Genomic DNA, 15,733 nt, shown 5'->3' with positions numbered 1-15,733 from the left:
ATAACTTTCTTCTTCAAATGATCGAGCAACCAACGAGGAAAGGAGCTGTGCTAGACCTTGTCCTTACTAACAAGGAGGGAATGGTGGGGAATGTCAAGTTCAAGGGTAGCCTCGGCTGCAGTGATCGTGAAATAGAGGAGTTCAAGATTCACAGGGCAATGAGGAGGGTGTGCAGCAAGCTCGCTACCCTGGACTTCAGAAGAGCAGACTTTGGTCTCCTAAGAGATCTGATTGGGAGGATAGCATGGGAAAAAGAACTGGAGGGGAGAGGGGCCCAAGAGGGCTGGTTGGTATTCAAGGATCGCCTCCTCCAAGCGCAGGAGAGGTGCATCCCAAAAAAGAAGTAGTGAGGCAAAATAGCCAGCAGGCCTGTGTGGATGAATAAGGAACTGCTGGACAAGCTTAGGACCAAAAAGGAGGCCTAGAGAGGGTGGAAGCAGGGCCGGGTAGAATGGGCAGAATACAGAGAAATGGCCCGAGTTGTCAGGAACAAGATCAGGCAAGCAAAAGCCCAAGCAGAACTAAATCTAGCCCGGGACACATCAAAGGTAATGAAAAAACTTCTATAGATATGTCAGGGACAAAGGCAAGACTAGGGAAGTTGTGGGCCCTCTCTGGAAGGAAACAGGAGACCTGGCCACCCAAGATATGGATAAGACTGAGCTACTGAACAACTTCTTTGCCTGAGTCTTCATTGGCAAGGGCTCAAACCGTACTGCCCAAGTCATGGAAGGCAAAAACAGGGGCTCTGCAAATGAAGAATCGCCCACAGTACAAGAAAATCAGATGTGAGACCTCTTAAGGAACCTGAAGGGGAATAAGTCCATTGGACCTGATGAAATCCATCCATGGGTCCTGAGGGAGCTGGTGGATGAAGTTGCTAAGCCGCTTTCCATCAAATTTGAGAAATCGTGGCAGTCTGGCAAAGTTCCTGCAGACTGGGAAAAGGGGAACATAACCCTGATATTCAAAAAAGGAAAAAAAGAAGACCCAGGGAACTATAGGCCAGTCAGTCTCACCTCTGTGCCTGGAAGGATTATGGAGCATATCCTCCTGGAATCTCTGCTAAGGTACATGGAAAATAAAGAGGTGATTGGAGACAGCCAACATGGCTTCACCAAGGGCAAATCGTGCCTGACAAATATCACTGAATTTCACTGAATTTTTAGAGTTGGAAGGGACCAACTCCCCTGCTGAAGCAGGATTGCCTAGAGCTTGTCAGAGCATGTTACTCAGGAGCATCCAGGCGGATCTTGAAAATCTCCAAAGAAGGAGATTCCACGACCTCCCTGGGCAGCCTGTTCCAGGGCTCTGTCACCCTCACTGTGAAGAAGTTTTTCCTCATATTTGAGTGGAACCTCTTATGTTCCAACTTGTGCCCATTGCCCCTCGTCCTCTCACTGGGAACCACTGAAAAGAGTCTGGCTCCATCCTCCTTCAACCCACCCTTGAGATACTTGTAGGCATTGATAAGGTCTCCCCTCAGCCTTCTCTTCTCCAGACTAAAGAGTCCCAGCTCTGTCAGTCTTTCTTCATAAGGGAGATGCTCCAATCCTTGAATCATCTTTGTTGCCCGTCGCTGGACTCTCTCCAGTAGTTCCCTGTCCCTCTTGAAGGCCAGAACTGGATGCAGTATTCCAGTTGTGGCCTCACCAGTGCAGAGTAGAGGGGGAGAATGACTTCCCTTGACCTGCTGGCCACACTCTTCCCTATGCAGCCCAGGATTCCGTTGGCCTTCCTGGCCACAAGAGCACACTGCTTGTTCATTGTCATTTTGCTGTCCACCAGGACCCCTAGATCTTTCTCTTCAGAAGTTGCCTCCAGCAGGTCCACCCCTAACCTGTACTGGTGCCTGACATTTTTCTTCCCCAGGTGCAGGATCCTGCACTTTTCCCTGTTGAACCTCATGAGGTTCTTCCTTGCCCAGCTCTCCAGCCTGTCCAAGTCTTGCTGAGCTGGACGCACAGCCTTCATCAGGCAAACTCTCTCATAGGTCATAAGTAAAGGATAAAATGTGCTTACATGGTAGTTTTCAGGCCCTCACATCACTGATGCACAGGGTTTTGGTCAGAGCTAGAGCTTCCCAACTACCTAAGTCAGCATTTCACCCCAACTCCAACACAAATAACAATAAAAGCCATACTCAAAGTATGCCTTATCTTGATTTTCACAGCTCAGCTCCTTCATAATGTGCACTAGGAAAGGGAATCTGGGGGGGCAAAGGAATAACAGAGCAGGAATTATTTTAATCTCACTCTCACTGCCCTTCCCGGCCCAAGCTCACTCCAGCCAAAAAGTCAGAGAATAAGCTCAGTTCCCCTCCTCCTGAGGTTTTTGTCCCTGCTGAACACCAAGAACCACATCAGGCAGCCTCAGGTCCCTCCACAGTAGTTGTCTACCCAGTGAGGAGAGCAACCTGGCTCTGGAGATAGGTTTGGAGTTGAGCAAGGATCCACCCAGAACCAACTCATAAGAAACAGAAGGACCAGGACTTCAGACGACCCTAGAAATGGTCCCTACCTCATTGTTTTGCTGCTTTAACCATTCATTAAAAGGAGGTCCTCAGGCACTATTTGCCTAAAACACACGAGGAGGAGCTCCTAGTCCAGCTTGATACCCTACCGAGCCTGTCCTTCACTCCATGAGGCACAGGAAAGCATTCCCTGACCTGTGGCTTTGCTGGGGATCTCAACTAAAGCTCCAGCAGCAAGGAAAAAGCTGTCGGCACGTGATGTATGAATTTCCCCTCCTCTGTGCACGGCTGGAAGGGATGGGTTAAACGCTGAAAAATTGCTGTGGCGCCATGAGTGACCCCCGGCAGGCTGGGTTGTCAGACACACGGCAGTAGAGCCATTTGTTATACATTCCAGGTGTCCATCTCTCACACACGTTTTCTTACTTTCCTTCCCTTTGAAAGCATGGAGTTTCTGGGGAAAACTTGCACCGTGCTCCTCTCTGGGCAATTCTGAGGCTACCGGGTGTGCAGGGTGGCCAGATTGCACAGGTGGATGTGATGGGAGTCACCAGGAGAAGGTGTTATTTCTTCTGGCTGCGACAGTGCAGAGCAATGCTCTGACACATGCTGTGAAGTCGTGACAGTGTGGATCCAGTGTGGGTAGGTGATGGGAAAGGTCTGGGGATGCTGAAAGAGGTAGGAATTCAAGCACAGTTTGCTGGTGTTGGCTCTTAGGCATGATCCACCCATACGAGAAACATCTTTTCCCAACATAGTACAATGATGCACAAGAGCACAACTATACCTGCAAAGAGCAAGAGAGTCCTTCTAGACTTGAATCATAGAATGGTTCAGGTTTTAAAGGACCTTAAAGATCATTGAGTTCCAACACACTTGGCATGGGCAGGGACAACTCCCACCAGACCAGGTTGCTCCAAGCCCCATCCAGCCTGGCCTTGAACCCCTCCAAGGATGGGGCATCCACAACATCTCTGGGCAACCAGTTCCAGTGTCTCACCACCCGCACACCAAAGATTTTCTTCCTCATGTCTAATCTAAATTTCCCCTCTTTCAGTTTAAAACCATTACCCTTCATCCTATGGCTCTACTGCCTGATCAAGATTCCCTCCCCATCTCTCCTGTAACCCACTTCAGGGACTAAAAAGCTGCTATAAGGTCTCCCCAGAGCCTTCTTTTCTGCAGGATCAACAACCCCAACTCTCTCAGTCTGTCAAGAAAGTCCTTCAGGGCTCTCAGTCCTTCAGGATCAACCCCATGATGTCCAATCTAGAATCCTGGATTCAAACCAGCTGTCTTACAGGTTGGTGACTGAACTCAGGTTTTTAGTTGCATGACTACAGTCTGGCACCAGGCGCTGAGGGGAAGACGAGGCAGCAGAAACATAGCCCGTGGTGGGTTTGTGGTCTCTGGTGGGCTGTAAAACAGGGAGAGGACTCTTTGAGACATCACGGTTGGATCTAGAGTTAGGTTGATGTTCTGCACGTAGTAAGGTGGTGGTATAAAAAGATCTTGGTTACGTGCTTATGTTGTGAAGGTAAAGGACAGACTTGGCAATAGGCTGAAATGCTTAAGCCCCACTTCAATCATCCTGCTCAACATGCTGAGGGAAAGCAGAAGCTGGGACATCAAATGGAACAGGCTGTAGCGGGCTCATCCTCACTCATCCCTGACTCACCGAGGCAGCAGAACCCTTCATCACTTGATTACAGTGTGGGTCTGGGCTCCACTTGTGCAGAGAGCTGCTGAGCGTCGCTGGACTCTCTCCAGTAGTTCCCTGTCCCTCTTGAAGGCCAGAACTGGATGCAGTATTCCAGTTGTGGCCTCACCAGTGCAGAGTAGAGGGGGAGAATGACTTCCCTTGACCTGCTGGCCACACTCTTCCCTATGCAGCCCAGGATTCCGTTGGCCTTCCTGGCCACAAGAGCACACTGCTTGTTCATTGTCATTTTGCTGTCCACCAGGACCCCTAGATCTTTCTCTTCAGAAGTTGCCTCCAGCAGGTCCACCCCTAACCTGTACTGGTGCCTGACATTTTTCTTCCCCAGGTGCAGGATCCTGCACTTTTCCCTGTTGAACCTCATGAGGTTCTTCCTTGCCCAGCTCTCCAGCCTGTCCAAGTCTCGCTGGATGGCAGCACAGGCCTCCAGGGTGTCAGACACCCCTCCCAGTTTGGTATCATCAGCAAACTTGCTGAGGATACACTCTGTCCCCTCATCCAGGTCACTGATGAATATATTGAACAGCACTGGACCCAGTATTGACACCTGGGGGACGCCACTGGTTACAGGCTTCCAACTTGAACCTGCTCCATTAATCATTACCCTTTGAGTCCTGTCACACAGCCAGTTCTCAATCCACCTCACTGTCCCCTCATCCAGCCCATACTGCCTTAGTTTCCCAATGAGGATGTTATGGGAGACAGTGTCAAAAACCTTGCTGAAGTCAAGGTAGATGACATCTGCTGCTCTCCCCTCATGCAACCAACCAGTTATAATGTCATAGAAGGCTATCAGATTGGTCAAACATGATTTACCCTTGGTAAACCCATGTTGCCCACTTCCACTTGTTGTTTGGAGATGACATCTAGAATGAGTCTCTCCATTACCTTCCCAGGGACGGAGGTGAGACTAACTGGTCTGTAGTTCCCAGGATCCTCCTCCTTGCCCTTTTTGAAGACTGGAGTGATGTTGGCCTTCCTCCAGTCTTCAGGCACCTCTCCTGTTCTCCATGACTTTTCAAAGATGATAGAGAGTAGCCCAGGGATAACATCTGCCAGCTCTCTCAGCACTCGCGGGTGCATCCCATCAGGGCCCATGGACTTATGAATGTCCAGTTTGGCCAAGTGGTCCCGAACCTGGTCCTCATCTACTAGAGGAAAAACTTCCTCTCTCCATACCCTCCCCGTTGCCTCCAAGGCCACAGATTCCTGAGGGGCAGTCCTAACAGTGAAGACTGAAGAAAAGAAGGCATTCAGCAACTCTGCTTTCTCCGTGTCTTCCACTACTAGGGTGCCCACCTCATTCATCAGTGGGCCCACATTATCCCTAATCTTTCTCTTACTGTTAACATACTGAAAAAAACCCTTTTTGTTATTGTTAACTTTAGTGGCCAAGATGAGCTCAGCTTGAGCCTTGGTCCTTCTAATTTTCCCCCTGCATATCCTCACTGCTTCCTGGTATTTCTTCTTGCCTGCCAGGCCCCTTTTCCAAAGATTTTAAACCTTTTTGTTCCTGAGTTCCAGCCAAAGCTCTCTATTTAGCCAGGCTGGTCTTTTTCCCTTCCTGCTTGATTTTTGGGACTTGGGTATGGCTTTATCCTGCACCTTTAAGAGTGCCTCCTTGAAGTACAACCAGCCTTCCTGGGCACCCTTGCCCTCAAGGACTGTCTCCCGAGGGACACCCCCAACCATGCTCCTGAAGAGGCCAAAGTCTGCCCTTCGGAAGTCCAGGGTGGCGGTCCTGCTGGCCCCCCGCCTTGCTTCAGCAAGAATCAAAAATTTGGTGGCCTTTTATGATAACTGCCACATGCTTGGTGGACAAGGGCAGAGCAACAGATGTTGTCTACCTGGACTTATGCAAAGTGTTCGACACTGTCCCGCATGACATCCTGGTCTCAAAATTAGAAACTCAGTGAATAAGGAGCTGGCTGGCTGGCCACACCCAAAGGGTTGTGGTCAATGGCTCAATGTCCAATTGGCAGCCAGTGACGAGTGGTGTTCCTCAGGGGTCTGTACTGGGACCAGTGCTGTTGAACATCTTAGTTGGAGGCATGGGCAGTGGGATAGAGTGCACCCTCAGCAAGTTTGCCAATGACACCAAACTCGATGGTGCGGTCGACACGCTGGAGGGAAGGGATGCCATCCAGAGGGACCTGGACAGGCTTGAGAGATGGGCTCCTGCAAATCGCATGAAGTTTAACCAAGCCAAGTCACACCAGCCTGTCCAAGTCTCGCTGGATGGCAGCACAGGCCTCCAGGGTGTCAGACACCCCTCCCAGTTTGGTATCATCAGCAAACTTGCTGAGGATACACTCTGTCCCCTCATCCAGGTCACTGATGAATATATTGAACAGCACTGGACCCAGTATTGACACCTGGGGGACGCCACTGGTTACAGGCTTCCAACTTGAACCTGCTCCATTAATCATTACCCTTTGAGTCCTGTCACACAGCCAGTTCTCAATCCACCTCACTGTCCCCTCATCCAGCCCATACTGCCTCAGGTTCCCAATGATCTCCTATGAGGACAGGCTGAGACAGCTGGGGTTGTTCAGCCTGGAGAAGAGAAGGCTCCGGGGAGACCTTATAGCGGCCTTTCAATATCTGAAGGGAGCCTACAGGAGAGCCAGAGAGGGACTCTTTGTCAGGAAGTGTAATGATAGGACAAGGGGTAATGGTTTTAAACTGGAAGAGGGGAGATTTAGATTAGATACTAGAAAGAAATTCTTTACAGTGAGGGTGGTGAGACACTGGAACAGGTTGCCCAGGGAGCTTGTGGATGCCCCATCCCTGGAGGTGTTCAAGGCCAGGCTGGATGGGGCTTTGGGCAACCTGGTCTAGTGGGAGGTGTCCCTGCCCAGGGCAGGGGAGTTGGAACTCGATGATCTTTAAGGTCCCTTCCAACCCAAACCATTCTATGATTCTATGAAATGTGTGTTGTAACTGGTAGAATAAGAGTGGAGGTGTTTATTCCCAATACTGTGTCCAGTTTTGGGCCCTGCATGACAAGAAAGACATTGAGGTGCTAGAGCGTGTCCAGAGAAGGGCAATGGAGCTGGTGAGGGGTCTGGAGAATAAGTCTTATGAGGAACGGCTGAGGGAGCTGGGGGTGTTCAGCCTGGAGAAAAGGAGGCTGAGGGGAGACCTTCTCGCTCTCTACAACTCCCTGAAAGGAGGGTGTAGCCATTGGGGGTCGGTCTCTTCTCCCAAGGAACAGGAGATGGGACAAGAGGAAAAGGCCTCAAGTTGTGCCAGGGGAGGTTCAGATTGGATATTAGGAACAATTTCTTCATTGAAAGGGTGTCCTTGTTTCAGCAGGGATAGAGTTAATTTTCTTTAGTGGCAGCCTTGTTTCAGATTTGGTATGAATGGAATGTCAATAATGCATATTGTTATAGTTGTTGCTAGGTGATATTTATAGTATTGAAGGTCTTTTTTCTGCTTCCCATGGAAGCTGAGGAGGAGCACAGACAGAGCAAGGGAATGACCAATGGAATATTCTGTACCATAGATGTCATGCTCAGTATATAAGTGGGGACTGGCTGGGGGCGGGAATCATGGTCACTGCTTGGGACAGTAAATTCACCAGTTTACCAGGTGGTGAGAGTGACTTGTGTCATTATTATTGCTATTTTCCTTTTCTGATACTGTCCTATTAAACTGTCTTTATCAAAGCCCACATTTTTTTTTTCCCTTTCCTTTCCCCTCCTTTTCCCCCCTTCCTTTCCCCTCCTTTCCCCCCCTTCCTTTCCCCTCCTTTCCCCCCCTTCCTTTCCCCTCCTTTCCCCCCCTTCCTTTCCCCTCCTTTCCCCCCCTTCCTTTCCCCTCCTTTCCCCCCCTTCCTTTCCCCTCCTTTCCCCCCCTTCCTTTCCCCTCCTTTCCCCCCCTTCCTTTCCCCTCCTTTCCCCCCCTTCCTTTCCCCTCCTTTCCCCCCCTTCCTTTCCCCTCCTTTCCCCCCCTTCCTTTCCCCTCCTTTCCCCCCCTTCCTTTCCCCTCCTTTCCCCCCCTTCCTTTCCCCTCCTTTCCCCCCCTTCCTTTCCCCTCCTTTCCCCCCCTTCCTTTCCCCTCCTTTCCCCCCCTTCCTTTCCCCTCCTTTCCCCCCCTTCCTTTCCCCTCCTTTCCCCCCCTTCCTTTCCCCTCCTTTCCCCCCCTTCCTTTCCCCTCCTTTCCCCCCCTTCCTTTCCCCTCCTTTCCCCCCCTTCCTTTCCCCTCCTTTCCCCCCCTTCCTTTCCCCTCCTTTCCCCCCCTTCCTTTCCCCTCCTTTCCCCCCCTTCCTTTCCCCTCCTTTCCCCCCCTTCCTTTCCCCTCCTTTCCCCCCCTTCCTTTCCCCTCCTTTCCCCCCCTTCCTTTCCCCTCCTTTCCCCCCCTTCCTTTCCCCTCCTTTCCCCCCCTTCCTTTCCCCTCCTTTCCCCCCCTTCCTTTCCCCTCCTTTCCCCCCCTTCCTTTCCCCTCCTTTCCCCCCCTTCCTTTCCCCTCCTTTCCCCCCCTTCCTTTCCCCTCCTTTCCCCCCCTTCCTTTCCCCTCCTTTCCCCCCCTTCCTTTCCCCTCCTTTCCCCCCCTTCCTTTCCCCTCCTTTCCCCCCCTTCCTTTCCCCTCCTTTCCCCCCCTTCCTTTCCCCTCCTTTCCCCCCCTTCCTTTCCCCTCCTTTCCCCCCCTTCCTTTCCCCTCCTTTCCCCCCCTTCCTTTCCCCTCCTTTCCCCCCCTTCCTTTCCCCTCCTTTCCCCCCCTTCCTTTCCCCTCCTTTCCCCCCCTTCCTTTCCCCTCCTTTCCCCCCCTTCCTTTCCCCTCCTTTCCCCCCCTTCCTTTCCCCTCCTTTCCCCCCCTTCCTTTCCCCTCCTTTCCCCCCCTTCCTTTCCCCTCCTTTCCCCCCCTTCCTTTCCCCTCCTTTCCCCCCCTTCCTTTCCCCTCCTTTCCCCCCCTTCCTTTCCCCTCCTTTCCCCCCCTTCCTTTCCCCTCCTTTCCCCCCCTTCCTTTCCCCTCCTTTCCCCCCCTTCCTTTCCCCTCCTTTCCCCCCCTTCCTTTCCCCTCCTTTCCCCCCCTTCCTTTCCCCTCCTTTCCCCCCCTTCCTTTCCCCTCCTTTCCCCCCCTTCCTTTCCCCTCCTTTCCCCCCCTTCCTTTCCCCTCCTTTCCCCCCCTTCCTTTCCCCTCCTTTCCCCCCCTTCCTTTCCCCTCCTTTCCCCCCCTTCCTTTCCCCTCCTTTCCCCCCCTTCCTTTCCCCTCCTTTCCCCCCCTTCCTTTCCCCTCCTTTCCCCCCCTTCCTTTCCCCTCCTTTCCCCCCCTTCCTTTCCCCTCCTTTCCCCCCCTTCCTTTCCCCTCCTTTCCCCCCCTTCCTTTCCCCTCCTTTCCCCCCCTTCCTTTCCCCTCCTTTCCCCCCCTTCCTTTCCCCTCCTTTCCCCCCCTTCCTTTCCCCTCCTTTCCCCCCCTTCCTTTCCCCTCCTTTCCCCCCCTTCCTTTCCCCTCCTTTCCCCCCCTTCCTTTCCCCTCCTTTCCCCCCCTTCCTTTCCCCTCCTTTCCCCCCCTTCCTTTCCCCTCCTTTCCCCCCCTTCCTTTCCCCTCCTTTCCCCCCCTTCCTTTCCCCTCCTTTCCCCCCCTTCCTTTCCCCTCCTTTCCCCCCCTTCCTTTCCCCTCCTTTCCCCCCCTTCCTTTCCCCTCCTTTCCCCCCCTTCCTTTCCCCTCCTTTCCCCCCCTTCCTTTCCCCTCCTTTCCCCCCCTTCCTTTCCCCTCCTTTCCCCCCCTTCCTTTCCCCTCCTTTCCCCCCCTTCCTTTCCCCTCCTTTCCCCCCCTTCCTTTCCCCTCCTTTCCCCCCCTTCCTTTCCCCTCCTTTCCCCCCCTTCCTTTCCCCTCCTTTCCCCCCCTTCCTTTCCCCTCCTTTCCCCCCCTTCCTTTCCCCTCCTTTCCCCCCCTTCCTTTCCCCTCCTTTCCCCCCCTTCCTTTCCCCTCCTTTCCCCCCCTTCCTTTCCCCTCCTTTCCCCCCCTTCCTTTCCCCTCCTTTCCCCCCCTTCCTTTCCCCTCCTTTCCCCCCCTTCCTTTCCCCTCCTTTCCCCCCCTTCCTTTCCCCTCCTTTCCCCCCCTTCCTTTCCCCTCCTTTCCCCCCCTTCCTTTCCCCTCCTTTCCCCCCCTTCCTTTCCCCTCCTTTCCCCCCCTTCCTTTCCCCTCCTTTCCCCCCCTTCCTTTCCCCTCCTTTCCCCCCCTTCCTTTCCCCTCCTTTCCCCCCCTTCCTTTCCCCTCCTTTCCCCCCCTTCCTTTCCCCTCCTTTCCCCCCCTTCCTTTCCCCTCCTTTCCCCCCCTTCCTTTCCCCTCCTTTCCCCCCCTTCCTTTCCCCTCCTTTCCCCCCCTTCCTTTCCCCTCCTTTCCCCCCCTTCCTTTCCCCTCCTTTCCCCCCCTTCCTTTCCCCTCCTTTCCCCCCCTTCCTTTCCCCTCCTTTCCCCCCCTTCCTTTCCCCTCCTTTCCCCCCCTTCCTTTCCCCTCCTTTCCCCCCCTTCCTTTCCCCTCCTTTCCCCCCCTTCCTTTCCCCTCCTTTCCCCCCCTTCCTTTCCCCTCCTTTCCCCCCCTTCCTTTCCCCTCCTTTCCCCCCCTTCCTTTCCCCTCCTTTCCCCCCCTTCCTTTCCCCTCCTTTCCCCCCCTTCCTTTCCCCTCCTTTCCCCCCCTTCCTTTCCCCTCCTTTCCCCCCCTTCCTTTCCCCTCCTTTCCCCCCCTTCCTTTCCCCTCCTTTCCCCCCCTTCCTTTCCCCTCCTTTCCCCCCCTTCCTTTCCCCTCCTTTCCCCCCCTTCCTTTCCCCTCCTTTCCCCCCCTTCCTTTCCCCTCCTTTCCCCCCCTTCCTTTCCCCTCCTTTCCCCCCCTTCCTTTCCCCTCCTTTCCCCCCCTTCCTTTCCCCTCCTTTCCCCCCCTTCCTTTCCCCTCCTTTCCCCCCCTTCCTTTCCCCTCCTTTCCCCCCCTTCCTTTCCCCTCCTTTCCCCCCCTTCCTTTCCCCTCCTTTCCCCCCCTTCCTTTCCCCTCCTTTCCCCCCCTTCCTTTCCCCTCCTTTCCCCCCCTTCCTTTCCCCTCCTTTCCCCCCCTTCCTTTCCCCTCCTTTCCCCCCCTTCCTTTCCCCTCCTTTCCCCCCCTTCCTTTCCCCTCCTTTCCCCCCCTTCCTTTCCCCTCCTTTCCCCCCCTTCCTTTCCCCTCCTTTCCCCCCCTTCCTTTCCCCTCCTTTCCCCCCCTTCCTTTCCCCTCCTTTCCCCCCCTTCCTTTCCCCTCCTTTCCCCCCCTTCCTTTCCCCTCCTTTCCCCCCCTTCCTTTCCCCTCCTTTCCCCCCCTTCCTTTCCCCTCCTTTCCCCCCCTTCCTTTCCCCTCCTTTCCCCCCCTTCCTTTCCCCTCCTTTCCCCCCCTTCCTTTCCCCTCCTTTCCCCCCCTTCCTTTCCCCTCCTTTCCCCCCCTTCCTTTCCCCTCCTTTCCCCCCCTTCCTTTCCCCTCCTTTCCCCCCCTTCCTTTCCCCTCCTTTCCCCCCCTTCCTTTCCCCTCCTTTCCCCCCCTTCCTTTCCCCTCCTTTCCCCCCCTTCCTTTCCCCTCCTTTCCCCCCCTTCCTTTCCCCTCCTTTCCCCCCCTTCCTTTCCCCTCCTTTCCCCCCCTTCCTTTCCCCTCCTTTCCCCCCCTTCCTTTCCCCTCCTTTCCCCCCCTTCCTTTCCCCTCCTTTCCCCCCCTTCCTTTCCCCTCCTTTCCCCCCCTTCCTTTCCCCTCCTTTCCCCCCCTTCCTTTCCCCTCCTTTCCCCCCCTTCCTTTCCCCTCCTTTCCCCCCCTTCCTTTCCCCTCCTTTCCCCCCCTTCCTTTCCCCTCCTTTCCCCCCCTTCCTTTCCCCTCCTTTCCCCCCCTTCCTTTCCCCTCCTTTCCCCCCCTTCCTTTCCCCTCCTTTCCCCCCCTTCCTTTCCCCTCCTTTCCCCCCCTTCCTTTCCCCTCCTTTCCCCCCCTTCCTTTCCCCTCCTTTCCCCCCCTTCCTTTCCCCTCCTTTCCCCCCCTTCCTTTCCCCTCCTTTCCCCCCCTTCCTTTCCCCTCCTTTCCCCCCCTTCCTTTCCCCTCCTTTCCCCCCCTTCCTTTCCCCTCCTTTCCCCCCCTTCCTTTCCCCTCCTTTCCCCCCCTTCCTTTCCCCTCCTTTCCCCCCCTTCCTTTCCCCTCCTTTCCCCCCCTTCCTTTCCCCTCCTTTCCCCCCCTTCCTTTCCCCTCCTTTCCCCCCCTTCCTTTCCCCTCCTTTCCCCCCCTTCCTTTCCCCTCCTTTCCCCCCCTTCCTTTCCCCTCCTTTCCCCCCCTTCCTTTCCCCTCCTTTCCCCCCCTTCCTTTCCCCTCCTTTCCCCCCCTTCCTTTCCCCTCCTTTCCCCCCCTTCCTTTCCCCTCCTTTCCCCCCCTTCCTTTCCCCTCCTTTCCCCCCCTTCCTTTCCCCTCCTTTCCCCCCCTTCCTTTCCCCTCCTTTCCCCCCCTTCCTTTCCCCTCCTTTCCCCCCCTTCCTTTCCCCTCCTTTCCCCCCCTTCCTTTCCCCTCCTTTCCCCCCCTTCCTTTCCCCTCCTTTCCCCCCCTTCCTTTCCCCTCCTTTCCCCCCCTTCCTTTCCCCTCCTTTCCCCCCCTTCCTTTCCCCTCCTTTCCCCCCCTTCCTTTCCCCTCCTTTCCCCCCCTTCCTTTCCCCTCCTTTCCCCCCCTTCCTTTCCCCTCCTTTCCCCCCCTTCCTTTCCCCTCCTTTCCCCCCCTTCCTTTCCCCTCCTTTCCCCCCCTTCCTTTCCCCTCCTTTCCCCCCCTTCCTTTCCCCTCCTTTCCCCCCCTTCCTTTCCCCTCCTTTCCCCCCCTTCCTTTCCCCTCCTTTCCCCCCCTTCCTTTCCCCTCCTTTCCCCCCCTTCCTTTCCCCTCCTTTCCCCCCCTTCCTTTCCCCTCCTTTCCCCCCCTTCCTTTCCCCTCCTTTCCCCCCCTTCCTTTCCCCTCCTTTCCCCCCCTTCCTTTCCCCTCCTTTCCCCCCCTTCCTTTCCCCTCCTTTCCCCCCCTTCCTTTCCCCTCCTTTCCCCCCCTTCCTTTCCCCTCCTTTCCCCCCCTTCCTTTCCCCTCCTTTCCCCCCCTTCCTTTCCCCTCCTTTCCCCCCCTTCCTTTCCCCTCCTTTCCCCCCCTTCCTTTCCCCTCCTTTCCCCCCCTTGTTTATTCCCAATACTGTGTCCAGTTTTGGGCCCTGCATGACAAGAAAGACATTGAGGTGCTAGAGCGTGTCCAGAGAAGGGCAATGGAGCTGGTGAGGGGTCTGGAGAATAAGTCTTATGAGGAACGGCTGAGGGAGCTGGGGGTGTTCAGCCTGGAGAAAAGGAGGCTGAGGGGAGACCTTCTCGCTCTCTACAACTCCCTGAAAGGAGGGTGTAGCCATTGGGGGTCGGTCTCTTCTCCCAAGGAACAGGAGATGGGACAAGAGGAAAAGGCCTCAAGTTGTGCCAGGGGAGGTTCAGATTGGATATTAGGAACAATTTCTTCATTGAAAGGGTGTCCTTGTTTCAGCAGGGATAGAGTTAATTTTCTTTAGTGGCAGCCTTGTTTCAGATTTGGTATGAATGGAATGTCAATAATGCATATTGTTATAGTTGTTGCTAGGTGATATTTATAGTATTGAAGGTCTTTTTTCTGCTTCCCATGGAAGCTGAGGAGGAGCACAGACAGAGCAAGGGAATGACCAATGGAATATTCTGTACCATAGATGTCATGCTCAGTATATAAGTGGGGACTGGCTGGGGGCGGGAATCATGGTCACTGCTTGGGACAGTAAATTCACCAGTTTACCAGGTGGTGAGAGTGACTTGTGTCATTATTATTGCTATTTTCCTTTTCTGATACTGTCCTATTAAACTGTCTTTATCAAAGCCCACATTTTTTTTTTCCCTTTCCTTTCCCCTCCTTTTCCCCCCTTCCTTTCCCCTCCTTTTCCCCCCTTCCTTTCCCCTCCTTTTCCCCCCCCTTCTTCCTGTCCTGAGGGAAAGGAGAGAACTGCACCAGGCTGGGGTGAAACCACAGCAAAGGGTTATTGAGCATTGGAACAGGCTGCTCAGGGAAGTAGCTGAGTCACCATCTACACACATTTAAAAGACATATGTTTCAGGACACGGTTCAGTGGTAGACTTAGCAGTGTTAGGTTTATGGTTTCACTCAATGATCTTAAGGGTCTTTTCCAACTTATGATTCTACTGTTTGTCCTGTGCCCCAGTGCCTATTGTCTTTCAAAAAGCAATACCTTTACAAATAACTCAGGCAAGCACTTAAATCAGCCTTCAGCTGAGGTCAGGTAAAGTGAGCAGCTGTTTATACTGGATGCTTAAGAAACCTGCTTTTACAATATACTCACATAGCATATATTTGCATACAGTTTAAAGTGCAGGAAAAGTTCTTAGTCATTCTGTGACAAAAATCTGATGCTCTTACAGCTTTATTTGACTTGTGAAAGCCTTGTTGGTTGGGTTACTTCTGTCATGAACACTAATTGTTTTATGGAATTTTTAACTTTTGCTTGTGGGAGTAGCGAATAACTCTTCTCTTGTAGAGCGACGGGAAGACCTACGAGGTGGATTCATGCTGTGTTTTTTGGATGATGGAACAGGAATGGATTCAAGTAAGTGACAGGGAGTTGCACTTGCATTTTCAACCTGAGGTTCTGTGTTATGCCTTAATCTGAATTAGCAGCTTGGTACTGCTGAAAGGGGCATGTTCCATGCCATGTTCCTGGCTCTGTACTGGCTCTTTTGCACTGTGTCACATATCAAACATCAGACTGTTTGCCTCTTTACTTGCAGAAAGCTAATCTGGCCAAAAGAAGATTGTTTTGCTGCATTATAGAGTTGAGTCAGCCTGGCCTGTGGATTTCTAGCACACCAAAGTTGGCCTTGGGGCTGGAGGGAGAATACTGTAGCCAGGAAAGGGAATGAACTCAAACTTTGGGCCTAAGTCCTTTCCCCATTAGAGGCTGCAAGTAGTTAGAGTATCTCAGCTCTAAAAGTGTGCTGTGGCAGGAACTGAAAGCTTAGCTTTGAAAGGATTTTGCCATTGTTTCATTATTGGCATTGTGATTGAGATCACTACTTGACAATATAAAATTTTAGGAGCATGAGAAGAATATAACAAATGTACTTCTGCCTTGTCATAAGAACTGATGTAAATCTGTGTGGCATCTAGCAGGAGAAAGCCTTCTTGTTTTGCTCTGGCATCAGTGAACAGCACTGTCAACCCACACCACTTTCTTTGTGTCCTGAAGCTGAGTAAATCCTCTTGTGAGGAGCTCTCTGCTGGACTGAAAAGTTGGGCTAAATTGGAAGGTTTTGGAGAAGGCGAGGGAGATAGGTAAATAGGCATCAACTAATGTTTTTTTTCTTATCCCTCAGTACTTTGAGATCCTCTTGCGATATTAAGTACTCAGTTCTGTTTATTAATGCTTATAAAGATACATTAACATCTTTGATATGCAGATTTGTGACCTGCATGAAGGAGTTTAGTTTGAATTCTAGATACCTTCTGTGTATTATTGGGAATACAATTCAGGATGCTGAGCAGGTCTTCTG

General features: G+C 53.1%; 1 protein-coding gene across 3 annotated transcripts in view; it reads left to right on the top strand.

Annotated features, from left to right (window-relative positions):
- Window positions 1–15,733, top strand: part of MORC2 (MORC family CW-type zinc finger 2) — a 70,394-nt gene that overhangs the window by 13,484 nt on the left and 41,177 nt on the right. For all 3 annotated transcript variants that reach the window (XM_014956622.1, XM_014956621.1, XM_014956625.1), the window contains one exon: window positions 14,722–14,790. In XM_014956622.1, coding sequence (XP_014812108.1) covers window positions 14,751–14,790 — 40 coding nt within the window. In that variant the 5' untranslated portion in view covers window positions 14,722–14,750. The remainder of the gene's footprint in view (window positions 1–14,721; window positions 14,791–15,733) is intronic.

Source organism: Calidris pugnax, unplaced genomic scaffold, assembly GCF_001431845.1.
Source record: "Calidris pugnax isolate Ruff unplaced genomic scaffold, ASM143184v1 scaffold332, whole genome shotgun sequence".
NCBI classification, from domain to species: Eukaryota; Metazoa; Chordata; class Aves; order Charadriiformes; family Scolopacidae; genus Calidris; species Calidris pugnax.
This window is presented reverse-complemented; position numbering and strand designations above follow the sequence as displayed.